This window comes from Acipenser ruthenus, chromosome 15 (genome assembly GCF_902713425.1).
Source record: "Acipenser ruthenus chromosome 15, fAciRut3.2 maternal haplotype, whole genome shotgun sequence".
Classification (NCBI taxonomy): domain Eukaryota; kingdom Metazoa; phylum Chordata; class Actinopteri; order Acipenseriformes; family Acipenseridae; genus Acipenser; species Acipenser ruthenus.
This window is the reverse complement of record NC_081203.1, coordinates 140,596-154,454: the sequence shown is the minus strand read 5'-3', so window position 1 is coordinate 154,454 and position 13,859 is coordinate 140,596. Positions and strand designations below refer to the sequence as shown.

The 13,859-nt window shown below is 54.1% G+C and overlaps 2 protein-coding genes across 2 annotated transcripts; one reads left to right on the top strand and one right to left on the bottom strand.

Moving 5' to 3' along the window:
* Positions 1-55: 55 nt before the first annotated feature.
* On the bottom strand, positions 56-4,839 carry LOC117396701 (microtubule nucleation factor SSNA1). The gene is made up of 3 exons (XM_058986630.1): positions 4,438-4,839; positions 3,252-3,451; positions 56-735 (listed from the first exon to the last, which is right to left on the bottom strand). The coding sequence occupies exons 1-3, from the start codon at positions 4,487-4,489 to the stop codon at positions 637-639; spliced, it is 351 nt and encodes a 116-aa protein (XP_058842613.1). The 5' UTR covers positions 4,490-4,839; the 3' UTR covers positions 56-636.
* Positions 4,840-4,895: 56 nt separating this feature from the next.
* LOC117973952 (anaphase-promoting complex subunit 2-like) lies at positions 4,896-13,055 on the top strand. The gene is made up of 13 exons (XM_058986628.1): positions 4,896-5,300; positions 5,726-6,399; positions 6,690-6,822; positions 6,907-7,069; positions 7,153-7,272; positions 7,393-7,510; positions 8,094-8,275; positions 8,360-8,501; positions 8,957-9,032; positions 10,366-10,569; positions 10,889-11,021; positions 11,455-11,693; positions 12,414-13,055. Exons 1-13 carry the CDS (start codon positions 5,205-5,207, stop codon positions 12,624-12,626), a joined length of 2,493 nt encoding a protein of 830 aa, XP_058842611.1. The 5' UTR covers positions 4,896-5,204; the 3' UTR covers positions 12,627-13,055.
* The last annotated feature ends 804 nt before the right edge of the window (positions 13,056-13,859 follow it).

Genomic DNA, 13,859 nt, shown 5'->3' with positions numbered 1-13,859 from the left:
AGTGATTTCTGAGCTTCGTTTCATTTTCACAAATTGCACAACAAGATGCCACACGTATTTCTAACATGTATGTTTTATTAAAATAGACTGATTATAAAAAGGAAAAAAACATCACAGGTTTGAAAACACGGCACTCCAAGTAAAGTGTAAACCCCATTATTATTATTATTATTATTATTATTATTATTATTATTATTATTAATATTAATATTATTATGATTATGTTTAATATTTGTATTCCTGTGCTTGTTTTTTCAGGGGGTGGACAGCGTGTATCATTTAATACAGTGGGTGGTTTTCCTGGGTGTCTCAGTGCTGGGGCAGGAGCCCAGTCCCTGTGCTGGACTGGTCAGCAGTGTGCGTGTGTGTGTGTGGGGGGGGGGGGCTCTGGACTGGTCAGCAGTGTGTGGGGGGGCTCTGGACTGGTCAGCAGTGTGTGTGTGTGTGTGGGGGGGGGGGCTCTGGACTGGTCAGCAGTGTGTGGGGGGGCTCTGGACTGGTCAGCAGTGTGTGTGTGTGTGTGTGGGGGGGGGGGGGGGCTCTGGGCTGGTCAGCAGTGTGTGTGTGTGGGGGGGGCTCTGGGCTGGTCAGCAGCGTGTGTGTGTGTGTGGGGGGGGGGGGGGTGGTCTGGGTCTCTCAGGAGTCCTTGTGGGCGCTGTGGCTCAAGGTGCCTTTGCTCAGACTCCCTGCCTCCCTCTTCAGCACGTTCAGCAGCGTCTGAGAGCTCTCCAGGATCTGACAAGCAAACACAATGCAATGTCAGTTTACATAGCGTCTACTTTCACACAAAGCAAGACATTGTGCTTTAGAGGATATAACAGAGTAAAAAACATTAACATTCATACAAGTACAACCGACTAATAAGAAAACAAATCAGTCTGCAGGCTAGTCTTTAAAGTGGAAAGACATTCAGCTTCCATAATAGCCCTGGTATTGAATTCCTCAGTGTGGGAGCGCAGTATCCCTGGTATTGAATTCCTCAGTGTGGGAGCGCAGTATCCCTGGTATTGAATTCCTCAGTGTCAGAGCGCAGTATCCCTGGTATTGAATTCCTCAGTGTGGGAGCGCAGTATCCCTGGTATTGAATTCCTCAGTGTCAGAGCGCAGTATCCCTGGTATTGAATTCCTCAGTGTGGGAGCGCAGTATCCCTGGTATTGAATTCCTCAGTGTGGGAGCGCAGTATCCCTGGTATTGAATTCCTCAGTGTGGGAGCGCAGTATCCCTGGTATTGAATTCCTCAGTGTGGGAGCGCAGTATCCCTGGTATTGAATTCCTCAGTGTGGGAGTGCAGTATCCCTGGTATTGAATTCCTCAGTGTGGGAGCGCAGTATCCCTGGTATTGAATTCCTCAGTGTCAGAGCGCAGTATCCCTGGTATTGAATTCCTCAGTGTCAGAGCGCAGTATCCCTGGTATTGAATTCCTCAGTGTGGGAGCGCAGTATCCCTGGTATTGAATTCCTCAGTGTGGGAGCGCAGTATCCCTGGTATTGAATTCCTCAGTGTCAGAGCGCAGTATCCCTGGTATTGAATTCCTCAGTGTGGGAGCGCAGTATCCCTGGTATTGAATTCCTCAGTGTGGGAGCGCAGTATCCCTGGTATTGAATTCCTCAGTGTGGGAGCGCAGTATCCCTGGTATTGAATTCCTCAGTGTCAGAGCGCAGTATCCCTGGTATTGAATTCCTCAGTGTCAGAGCGCAGTATCCCTGGTATTGAATTCCTCAGTGTGGGAGCGCAGTATCCCTGGTATTGAATTCCTCAGTGTCAGAGCGCAGTATCCCTGGTATTGAATTCCTCAGTGTGGGAGCGCAGTATCCCTGGTATTGAATTCCTCAGTGTGGGAGCGCAGTATCCCTGGTATTGAATTCCTCAGTGTGGGAGCGCAGTATCCCTGGTATTGAATTCCTCAGTGTGGGAGCGCAGTATCCCTGGTATTGAATTCCTCAGTGTCAGAGCGCAGTATCCCTGGTATTGAATTCCTCAGTGTGGGAGCGCAGTATCCCTGGTATTGAATTCCTCAGTGTGGGAGCGCAGTATCCCTGGTATTGAATTCCTCAGTGTCAGAGCGCAGTATCCCTGGTATTGAATTCCTCAGTGTCAGAGCGCAGTATCCCTGGTATTGAATTCCTCAGTGTCAGAGCGCAGTATCCCTGGTATTGAATTCCTCAGTGTGGGAGCGCAGTATCCCTGGTATTGAATTCCTCAGTGTGGGAGCGCAGTATCCCTGGTATTGAATTCCTCAGTGTCAGAGCGCAGTATCCCTGGTATTGAATTCCTCAGTGTGGGAGCGCAGTATCCCTGGTATTGAATTCCTCAGTGTGGGAGCGCAGTATCCCTGGTATTGAATTCCTCAGTGTCAGAGCGTATTGAATTGGGTTTGTTGTTAATTTGATATGGACTGGGGCAGCCATTTGATGGGTTGCAAATAAAGATTCAACACATGAAAGGGTGCGTCTCAAATGCCCTGTCCAGCCAGAAGCAGCAACTACAGCCCAAGCACATGCACGTCAAGTGACCACATTCATATGTCATGGGGGCTGCCCCATGCACTCTGTGGGGCTCCAGTACATTCCACACAGCATGTGAAGTGGAGACCCCACGTCTGAACCAAGCTGCACACACTGCAGCTCTGTCACAATGACCAGGATACTGACCTGGGGGCTCCTGCTGCTGTCCAACTGAAATGTGTAGGAGAATGTGTCTCTTGAGTGCGGGCTGTTTTCAACACATGAATCTACTTCCAAGGGTAATATACTCTCAGTGCAGAACAGCAAAACCAGCCCTTGTACTACTAGATTAGTGTGTACTGTTGATATGAGCCCAAGCTGCAATACCCCTGTGACTGGCCTGTGTGATCAGTGTGTCCCTGAGCAGCACTGTACCCCCCCCAGCAGCAGCTCTCCAGTGGCTAAGCTGTTGTTTTTAATAAAAGACTAAAGGCAGGGTGGGAGGGCTGGGAGTTCATCTTCCCTGCATTCCATAATAAAGAGCTGTTCCTTCTGTTAAAGAAATTAACTCTCCTAGTGCAGCATGATCAACTGCCTTTAATAACAAGATCACTGTCCTGTTTGTACACCAGCAGCCCCACACACACTGACACACACACACACACTGACGCACGCACTGACACACGCACACACACACACACACGCACACACAGACTGACGCATGCACACACGCACACTGACGCACACACACGCGCATGCACACTGACGCACACACACGCACACACCTCGTTTCACCCCTGGCTCACCTTCATGTAGGCTGCCTCGGTCTCAGCGATGGTGCGGTCGAAGTCATTGCGTGATGCCAGCTTGCGCGCCAGGCTCTCGTTGACGCGGCTCAGCTTCTCCGTCAGGATGCGGATGTCGTTCTGCAGCTTCGTCTTCTCCTCCTCCTCCTGCAGGATCTGCCGGTTGAGCTCCTCGCGCTTGGAGCACAGCTCCTCGATGCCTGAGGAAACACCATGGGAGCAGTCAGCACTGAGAGAGACACGAGGAACAGGGTCTGCCTGCTACACACCAGCATGCAATTACAAAGGGCAACTCTTTAGGGGAGAGCAGGCTTGTACTGCCCAGCAATCAGCTGTTTCATGTTTTTTCCATTGCTGAGTGAATGCTTTCCAGGCTGCTGTTTCACTTCACCAGCAAGCACAGGTTAGCTGGGCACAGGTATCTTTTGCAATGCTGTTTTGCTCAGCCCAGTCACTACAGTGCAGACCCGGTTTTGAATGCCTGGAATAGCACAGTGATACAGTAAAAGTGCACAGCTAGTCTGAGATTGCACTACCGGGAGAATAACCCAGGACCAGATCAACCTGTACAGAGCAAACAGACCCACACAATACAACTACTGTCACGGAGAACACAAGAGAACCCAACGACAGAAACCGAGGCAGCTGGAAAAACACACAGAAACCAAACCCTTTTGTATGATGCTGTTCAACTTGTCCAGAGTAAACAACCGCACAATCTAGACAGGATCGCTGTGTTACTGAAGTTCACTCAAGACGCAGCAGCACCAGTACAGAGCAGGGCTAATTCAATCTCGCTGCTGGAACAGACGGGCCCCGAGTCAAAGCCAGTGTTATCTCTAATCACAGCGCCGCACCTGAATCACAGGAGGGCCCGCACGTCGGTTTTATTCCATTTGTTTAGAGTACTTTTTAATTTGTTTTATTAACATCATTTGATCTGCCGAACTTTTATTTGTTAACCTCAAGACAATACGCACATACCTGGATGTACACAGAAATCCGATTACATGCCAGTTACACTCCGATATCTGAGTTAGTGCTGTACTAAGTTTTCTTAGCTGCTCAAAGCTGACAGCATCCCTAAATCGAGCAGTAACCCGGCTAGTCTATATTGAGTAGTAGTGTGGCTGCAGATTAAACGAACCCCCTTCTTCTCTCCTCCTCCCGCATTCCCGTTACCTACACTTGACCAGCTCGTTGTTGTATGTCTGCAGCGCCGCTCCTTGCTGTGTCATTCTGCCTGGCTCTGGGCGGAGTTGCTTCGCCTGCGGCTGCAGAGATACACGGTTCGTCTCCACCGGTTTCTGAAGAACCGTGAACTGAGGCACTTTGTTCGCCGCACCGGTTCCGTTTACTCGAGTCTGGACTTGATGAACCCGCCAGCTGTCTCCGTGGAGCCGTCAGTCTCTAACTCGCCCAGCCGCCTCGGTAAACAGACGGCACAGTGTGTTGCCCGGTCGCGTTTCTTGTATGATTGTCTCTCACGCTATCTCTGCCCGGCCTCCCGTTTGCTATCCCGCAGCTCTGGGTAATTATTACTTATCCTCCCGCTCTGTTTCCAGGGTAACCGCTTCGCAACTAAACCGTCACAACTTCCGCCACACTTTGTGTGCCCTGTTCTGGTGCGTCATCAAAACGCGTCGAAGGCTTAAAGAAAGCCGCGACTTGTTAATTTCTGCAATATTATCAACGACTACGTACTTGTAATACCAAATACATAAAATCCAGTTCGATTTATACGGGCTTTTTAATTAAATTGCGTGCAAGTAACCAAATAATAACTATATTGCGGTGGTGTTTTTTTTCTATATATTAAATGGACCGTTGTTATGTTGCCGTTTACAATTGTGACATTTAGTTTATTACAGCGACAAGAATTATTCTTCTAATTTTTTTTTTTAACACTTTAGTACTACACTGCTCCCCCGGATTGTAAGTCCTCGCAGCCTCATGGCCTCGCTTCTGCAGCAGGCGAGCGGCGCTGAGCTGTCAGCTGCTTGGAGCACACTGAGCTCCGGTCTGGTACCCGCCGCAGCCCTCGGACTGGTGAGTACAGCACCGCCGGTGAACAGCACTGCGCCTTCATCGTGCACGGTATAGCAGTGCTAAAGTCATTAAACACTGCTGTTCATTCCAAACACATCTGTACACAAATACTATTATAACTGCGGCCATTCATTCGCCTTACAGCGTTTAAAACGAAAACTTGAACTGTCGTAGTCAAATTATTTATAATTCCGCCAAGGGTGGAGCATTTTAAGTGCGTATGTATTGCAGAAGCCATGACATGTACCATGCTATATACCTAAAACTTTGTAACAGGGTTATATTGTACTGTAACACTGTGGCTAATCAAGCTTGCATTAAAACCTGGAATGGATCAACCGCTATGCAGTTGGACTCTCGTTTCTATCCCTGGATTGCAAACTGTTGTTGTACACTAACTGCATTCCCTCCGCACCCCTCCCCAGGTGAGCCCTGGCTCAGACTCCAGTGCAGCGGCGGGCCCCTCCTCTCCCGAGGCCCTGCGTCAGGCTGTGGAGGTGCTGTGTGGCTGGGGGCTGGAGGGCTGCGTGGAGGAGTGGTATCTGGAGGTGCTGCAGACAGACCTGCAGCGCAGCGTGGTCCCCGAGTTCTGGAGCGGTCTAGAGCAGCCGGAGAACGGGCTGAACGAGAGGCAGCGGGCGGGGCTCCTGCTCTCCGCCTTCCGGACCCTGAGGGGCCGGCTGGAGCCTTACCTGCGCGGCCTGGCCCTGCTGGGGGGCTGGGAGGAGGCAGGGACCCTGCCGGGGCTGGGGGCCGAGGCGCTCAGGGAGAAGGTGTTCACCCTCCTCAGGGCCATCCTGCTGTTCTCCCCGGGGCCCGCGCTCGGGGACAGCGTGCAGGAGTTCTACGCGCGCACGTTCCGCGTGCACATGAAACTGCGGCGGGAGAGGGAGAGAGACCGGGGGGGCAGAGAGCAGGACAGCCTCATGGAGGAGACGCTGGGCAGCAGCAGCATCGCCACTGAAGAGGTCAGCGAGGAGGAGGAGGAGGAGGAGGAGGAGGGGGGCTCGGCAGGGCTGTGTCCGGGCTGCAGGGTCGACAGAGGGCAGTGCTGGTGTCTGGAGGCCATGGAGCAACTGGAGCATCTCAGGCAGATACTGTAAGTGAAACAGAGTGACTCTGTGAAGCAGTGAAGGTACAGTGACTGTGTGAAGCAGTGAAGGTACAGTGACTGTGTGAAGCAGTGAAGGTACAGTGACTGTGTGAAGCAGTGAAGGTACAGTGACTGTGTGAAGCAGTGAAGGTACAGTGACTGTGTGAAGCAGTGAAGGTACAGTGACTGTGTGAAGCAGTGAAGGTACAGTGACTGTGTGAAGCAGTGAAGGTACAGTGACTGTGAAGCAGTGCTGTGTTGTCATAGCAGATACAGATGCCTCTCTGTTCTCGCAGCACCAGCCTGCATCTCCTGGAGAGGGTGAGCTCCGACGCCGTCACCACCATCCTGCACAAACTGATTGAGCAGCGCATGGAGGCGCGCTGCCGGGGGGAGTACGAGCGCTCCTTCCTCAACGACTTCCAGGAGGTAAGACTGACGCCCTGAAGCCCAGGTAGCAGCAGGCAGCTTTGCTGTATCTCTCCCCTCTCTGTGTCTCTCTCTCTCTCCCAGTGGCTGGAGAAGGTGAATGGCTGGCTGAGCAAGGTGTTCCTGAGCCAGACGCAGTCCCTCGAGGGCGATGCCACCCTGAAGCGCTGGCGCTGCCACATGCACAGCTTCTTCTACCTCATCTACGTGAGCATGCGCATCGAGGAGCTCTTCAGCATCATCCGTGGTGAGGGCTGTCTCCAGAGACACACACCTTCATTCACACGCCAGTGCTTCATACATAGACACGGGTTGCTTTTCCCCTTGCAGATTTTCCTGATTCCAAACCTGCTATTGAGGATCTGAAGTACTGCCTGGAACGGACCGGTCAGAGACAGCAGCTGCTGACATCACTGAAAGCTGCCATGGAGACCCGCCTCCTCCACCCAGGTGACTGATGGCATTGCGTTGACTCGTTTCTCTCCTGTCAGCAGTTATCAGGGATGACGAGAAGCCCTGTGCTGCTTCTTATCCAGTGAGCTCCGGATCTTTCTTTGTGTTTCATTTCAGGAGTGCACACCTCTGACATCATCACTCTGTACATCTCAGCCATCATGGCTCTGCGGGAGCTGGACCCCTCCATGGTCATCCTGCAAGTGGCCTGTGAGCCCATCCGCAAGTACCTGAGGTACAGCACAGGGCACAGCACAGTACACACAGAGGGCGCCGCACAGGGCACAGCACAGTATAAACACGGTACAGCACAGTACACAGCACAGTACACACACAGATCACAGCACAGTATAAACACGGTACAGCACAGGACACAGCACAGTACACACACAGGACACAGCACAGTACACACACAGGGCACAGCACAGTACACACAGAGGGCGCAGCACAGGGCACAGCACAGTACACACACAGATCACAGCACAGTATAAACACGGTACAGCACAGTACACAGCACAGTACACACACAGGACACAGCACAGTACACACACAGGGCGCAGCACAGGGCACAGCACAGTACACACACAGATCACAGCACAGTATAAACACAGGGTACAGCACAGTACACAGCACAGTACACACACAGGACACAGCACACTGTCTCCATGGCCATCCTGCAAGTGAAACACACAGCACAGCTCTGTGCACCATACACTGCCCACACCATCGTAAGAGACAGCCCTGAGTTGCAGGGAGCTGCTGTGTTGGAAGGGGACTGAGCTGTAGCTTAACGGCTCTGTTTGCTCCCGGTGTGCCAGGACGCGGGAGGACACGGTGCGGCAGATAGTGGCCGGCCTCACGGGGGACACAGAGGGCTCCAGCGAGCTGGCCAATGAGCTGTCGAAGGCTGACCCCGTGACCCTGGAGCACGGGCAGGACAGTGACGAGGAGACGGCTGACCCTGAGGAGTGGCTCCCTGACCCCATCGACGCAGAGGCAGGTCTGTAACCGCTCCGAGATTCCTGTGCACTTTGCACACATCACAGCACTGTTTCTCCTTTCATTGTTTTGTGTTCCTCCCCAGACAAGTGTGGCTCGAAGCGTCGCTCGTCTGACATCATCAGCCTGCTGGTCAGTATCTACGGCAGTAAGGAACTTTTCATCAGCGAGTACCGGAGCGTGCTGGCTGACCGACTCATACACCAGCTCAGCTACAACACGGCCAGGTCAGCACACACGCAGCCCAAGCAGCTGCTGCAGTGGGTGTGCTGCTGTGTGCGTTTAAAAAGTGACTTGCACATGAGTGATCTGAGAACACTGAGACACAGACAGTTTAAATACTACAATAATGCATTGTCTTTGTGTGTGTGTGTCTGTGTGCGTGTGCGTGTGTGTGCGGGCAGGTATTACTGTCAATGTGCAGACAAAATTTGAGAAAACGTCCCCACTTTGTAAAACACCTTTTTAAGAACTAAGTATGCCTTCAGAGAAAGTGCCAAAGTATTTAGTTTGTTGTCATCTTTCACCCTGTGTGGAGTTTTGTCTGAGTGGAGTTAGAAATAGTAAATCAAAATATAGTGAGAGTCAATGAGAAGTCCCCACAGATACAGGAATGCACACATGCGTGTGCTGGTGGAGCAGTTAGTAACCCTGGTGTGTTTCTGCGTGTTTGCACTGACAGGGAGATTCGCAATGTTGAGCTGTTGAAGCTGCGCTTCGGGGAGTCCCACCTGCACTTTTGTGAGGTCATGCTGAAGGTAGGGGGGCTCAGCGGGGGGCTCATGCTGAAGGTAGGGGGGCTCAGCGGGGGGGGGGGGGGGTCATGCTGAAGGTAGGGGGGCTCAGCGGGGGGTCATGCTGAAGGTTGGGGGGCTCAGCGGGGGGTCATGCTGAAGGTTGGGGGGCTCAGCGGGGGGTCATGCTGAAGGTAGGGGGGCTCAGCGGGGGGTCATGCTGAAGGTTGGGGGGCTCAGCGGGGGGTCATGCTGAAGGTAGGGGGGCTCAGCGGGGGGGTCATGCTGAAGGTAGGTGGGCTCAGCGGGGGGTCATGCTGAAGGTAGAGGTTCAGCGGGGGGGTCATGCTGAAGGTAGGGGGGCTCAGCGGGGGGCTCATGCTGAAGGTAGGGGGGCTCAGCGGGGGGTCATGCTGAAGGTTGGGGGGCTCAGCGGGGGGTCATGCTGAAGGTTGGGGGGCTCAGCGGGGGGTCATGCTGAAGGTAGAGGTTCAGCGGGGGGCTCATGCTGAAGGTAGGGGGGCTCAGCGGGGGGCTCATGCTGAAGGTAGGGGGGCTCAGCGGGGGGTCATGCTGAAGGTTGGGGGGCTCAGCGGGGGGTCATGCTGAAGGTTGGGGGGCTCAGCGGGGGGTCATGCTGAAGGTAGGGGGGCTCAGCGGGGGGTCATGCTGAAGGTTGGGGGGCTCAGCGGGGGGTCATGCTGAAGGTAGGGGGGCTCAGCGGGGGGGTCATGCTGAAGGTAGGTGGGCTCAGCGGGGGGTCATGCTGAAGGTAGAGGTTCAGCGGGGGGGTCATGCTGAAGGTTGGAGAGCTCAGCGGGGGTTCATGCTGAAGGTAGGGGGGCTCAGCGGGGGGTCATGCTGAAGGTAGAGGTTCAGCGGGGGGTCATGCTGAAGGTAGAGGTTCAGCGGGGGGTCATGCTGAAGGTAGGGGGGCTCAGCAGGGGGGTCATGCTGAAGGTAGGGGGGCTCAGCGGGGGGTCATGCTGAAGGTAGGGGAGTTCAGCAGGGGGGTCATGCTGAAGGTAGGGGGGCTCAGCGGGGGGTCATGCTGAAGGTAGAGGTTCAGCGGGGGGTCATGCTGAAGGTAGGGGGGCTCAGCGGGGGGTTCATGCTGAAGGTAGGGGGGCTCAGCGGGGGCTCATGCTGAAGGTAGGGGGGTTCAGCAGGAGGGTCATGCTGAAGGTAGGGGGGCTCAGCGGGGGGCTCATGCTGAAGGTAGGGGGGCTCAGCGGGGGGTCATGCTGAAGGTAGGGGGGCTCAGCGGGGGGCTCATGCTGAAGGCAGGGGCTCAGCAGGGGGGGATCAGCCCTTCCTTTAGGGGTCAGGTTTAAACCTCTTTCTCTTCCCTCTCCAGGACGTGGCGGACTCGCGGCGCATCAACAGCAACGTGGCAGACGAGGAGATGAAGCTGCCGGAGGAGCAGCGCTCGCCCCTCCCCCTGAGCGCCCTGATCATGTCCAGCGAGTTCTGGCCCCCCCTCAAGGAGGAGAAGCTGGAGCTGCCGGCGCCCATCAAGGAGGTCATGGAGAGCTTCACCAAGAGATACGAGAAGCTCAAGGTAACGAGCATTTCTGCACACAGGTCTGTGGGGACCGCGGCGCACTGCAGACACTAGGGGGCTAAGATCTGTACACAAAAATACACAGAGTAAAATAAACTGTGAATGCTGCTACAGAGCAAGAATGAACCCAGGCTTGCTTGAAGGACTCGCCGTGCCTGCAGTGTTGTTTGTTACTGGAACCGTCGGCCGTTTCATTTTCTTCACACACCAGTCAAGTACTGTGTTGCAGGAGCTGCTTTGCACAAGGTCCTCTGTGTATGGCAGTGGTGGTGCCGGTGGTTCTTACGGAGCCCTGTCTGTGTCATTGTCTTCCCAGGCTATGCGCACTCTGAGCTGGAAGCCCCACCTGGGCTCAGTCACTCTGGACCTGGAGCTGGGAGACCGCACGCTGTCCAACCTGTCTGTCTCTCCCGTCCACGCAGCCATCATCATGCACTTCCAGGACAGGAGTGAGTGCAGCCGGCCCGCTGGGGGCTATTGCTATTGGGAGATTGTCTGTGTCTGTGGTATGGTGTGGTATGGGTGGTGTGTGTGTGTGGTATGGGTGGTGTGTGTGTGGTATGGGTGGTGTGTGTGTGGTATGGGTGGTGTGTGTGTGTGTGTGTGTGTGTGTGTGTGTGTGTGTGTGTGTGTGTGTGTGTGTGTGTGTGTGTGTGTGTGTGTGTGTGTGTGGTATGGGTGGTGTGGTGTATGGTCTCACCGGGCTCCTCTCTCTGCCCTGCCCTGCCCCAGGCTCCTGGACCCTGGAGGAGCTGGGTGAAGCTCTGTGTGTGTCAGTGTGTGTCTGTGTGTGTGGTATGGTGTGTGCGTGCGTGTGGTATGGTGTGGTATGGGTGGTGTGGTGTATGGTCTCACCGGGCTCCTCTCTCTGCCCTGCCCCAGGCTCCTGGACCCTGGAGGAGCTGGGTGAAGCTCTGGAGATGCCCACCTCAGTGCTGCGCAGGAGGATGACTCTGTGGCAGCAGCAGGGCGTGCTGAGGGAGGAGCCGGCGGGCACCTTCGTGGTCGTGGAGAAGGCGCAGTGCGAGCGTCCCGAGAAGAACGTGGTGCTGCTGGAGAGCGACGAGGAGGGCGAGTCCAACATGGCCACGCAGTCCGAGCAGAAGGAGGAGAAACTGCAGGTACAGCACAGCTTTACACAGCGCTGACACTGCAGGTACAGCACAGCTTTACACAGCGCTGACACTGCAGGTACAGCACAGCTTTACACAGCGCTGACACTGCAGGTACAGCACAGCTTTACACAGCGCTGACACTGCAGGTACAGCACAGCTTTACACAGCGCTGACACTGCAGGTACAGCACAGCTTTACACAGCGCTGACACTGCAGGTACAGCACAGCTTTACACAGCACTGACACTGCAGGTACAGCACAGCTTTACACAGCGCTGACACTGCAGGTACAGCACAGCTTTACACAGCACTGACACTGCAGGTACAGCACAGCTTTACACAGAGCTGACACTGCAGGTACAGCACAGCTTTACACAGCGCTGACACTGCAGGTACAGCACAGCTTTACACAGCGCTGACACTGCAGGTACAGCACAGCTTTACACAGCGCTGACACTGCAGGTACAGCACAGCTTTACACAGCGCTGACACTGCAGGTACAGCACAGCTTTACACAGCGCTGACACTGCAGGTACAGCACAGCTTTACACAGCGCTGACACTGCAGGTACAGCACAGCTTTACACAGCGCTGACACTGCAGGTACAGCACAGCTTTACACAGCACTGACACTGCAGGTACAGCACAGCTTTACACAGCACTGACACTGTATTGCCCTGCCCTGTACTCCCCTGCCCTGCGCTGCACTGTGTGTTGTGTTGTTGCAGATGTTCTGGGCTTACATCCAGGCCATGCTGACGAACCTGGACTCCATGAGCCTGGAGCGGATTCACAACATGCTCAAGATGTTTGTCACCATGGGCCCCGTCGTCACGGAGATGGACATCCAGGAGCTGCAGGCCTTCCTCCAGACGAAGGTTCGAGACCAGCAGCTCATCTCCTCGGGGGGCGTCTACCGGCTCCCCAAGTCCCCAAACTGAGCCCCCTGGAGCCCAGCTCCCCAGGCCTGCCCGCCGGGGGTCCCGGGCCCCGTCAGGTCACTGCACTGGCACTCATTAAAAGGCACAGCCTATGGCTCCAGACTACATTGGTATGTTTAGAATTGGGTTACAATAGTTTGAGCCCTTCCAGGTTTTACTAAGACACACCTACGCTCGGACACAGCATGCAGCGAAGACGCATGTGCAGCAAAACACTGAAAATATACACTGAACCCGTCATGAGCTGGGATGAGCTGGGATCTGCGTGTTCACGGAAGGGGTCCGAGCCCGTTTAATACAAGCAGCTGTCGAGAGGAACCAGACGCCACCACAGACTTTACCTTTTTATAGAAAGCAGTGATCCTCTTGCTGTGTGTGCTGAAGGGTGGTGCTGTGATTCACAATAAAAATGAATGATATTTGACAGTTCAGCTGCACCACTTGTTTGTATTTTGAGTGAGTACATGGAAGCATGAAACAGATGGGAGGGTGAGACCAAGGGCACACTGAGGGCCAACTCCACAAGCCTCTTTCAGTGACCCAGAGAAGCACGCTTTAAAACACTGTCTCTACCACAAGAGCTTCTGTCCAAATCAAATGTAATTCTCTCCTGGGTCAGTCAGACACCCCTCCTGTCTCTGTGGCTCCCCCTGTCCCCTCCCCTCCTCTCCAGCACCGCTATCGGTCTGTTTCTCTCTCCTGGGTCAGTCAGACACCCCTCCTGTCTCTGTGGCTCCCCCTGTCCCCTCCCCTCCTCTCCAGCACTGCTATCTGTCTGTTTCTCTCTTTCTCTCCTCTTCCTCCTCTCACAGAATCCATTACAAACTTCATGAACAGTTCAGTGAGTTGCGACGCCTGGGCTGCAGGCTTCTGTTTCATGTCCTGGAGAGTGTGTGTGTGCGTGTGCGTGTCTCTGTGTGTGTGTCTCAGGCAGGATGGAACTAAGAATGCCACTGATTAGCACTTCACCATTCCAGGTTCCACTCCAAACTTAACGAAACACAACAGAGCTTGGTACCTGTGCAAGATATAATCCAGTCTCAGTGTGCTGCTGTACACCAAGGTGGAGCTAATTCCATAGCAACACTAATGAAGCAGCACTAACTGAAGTAGACGGGCGTCCAATCCTGCAGCACGCTCCTGTCACCACAGCTGGCTACAGGCAGGGCTCCCAGAGATAAAACTCAGACCCGGCTTGATATCCACCTGGCAGAAACCAGGCTTCACTTCTCC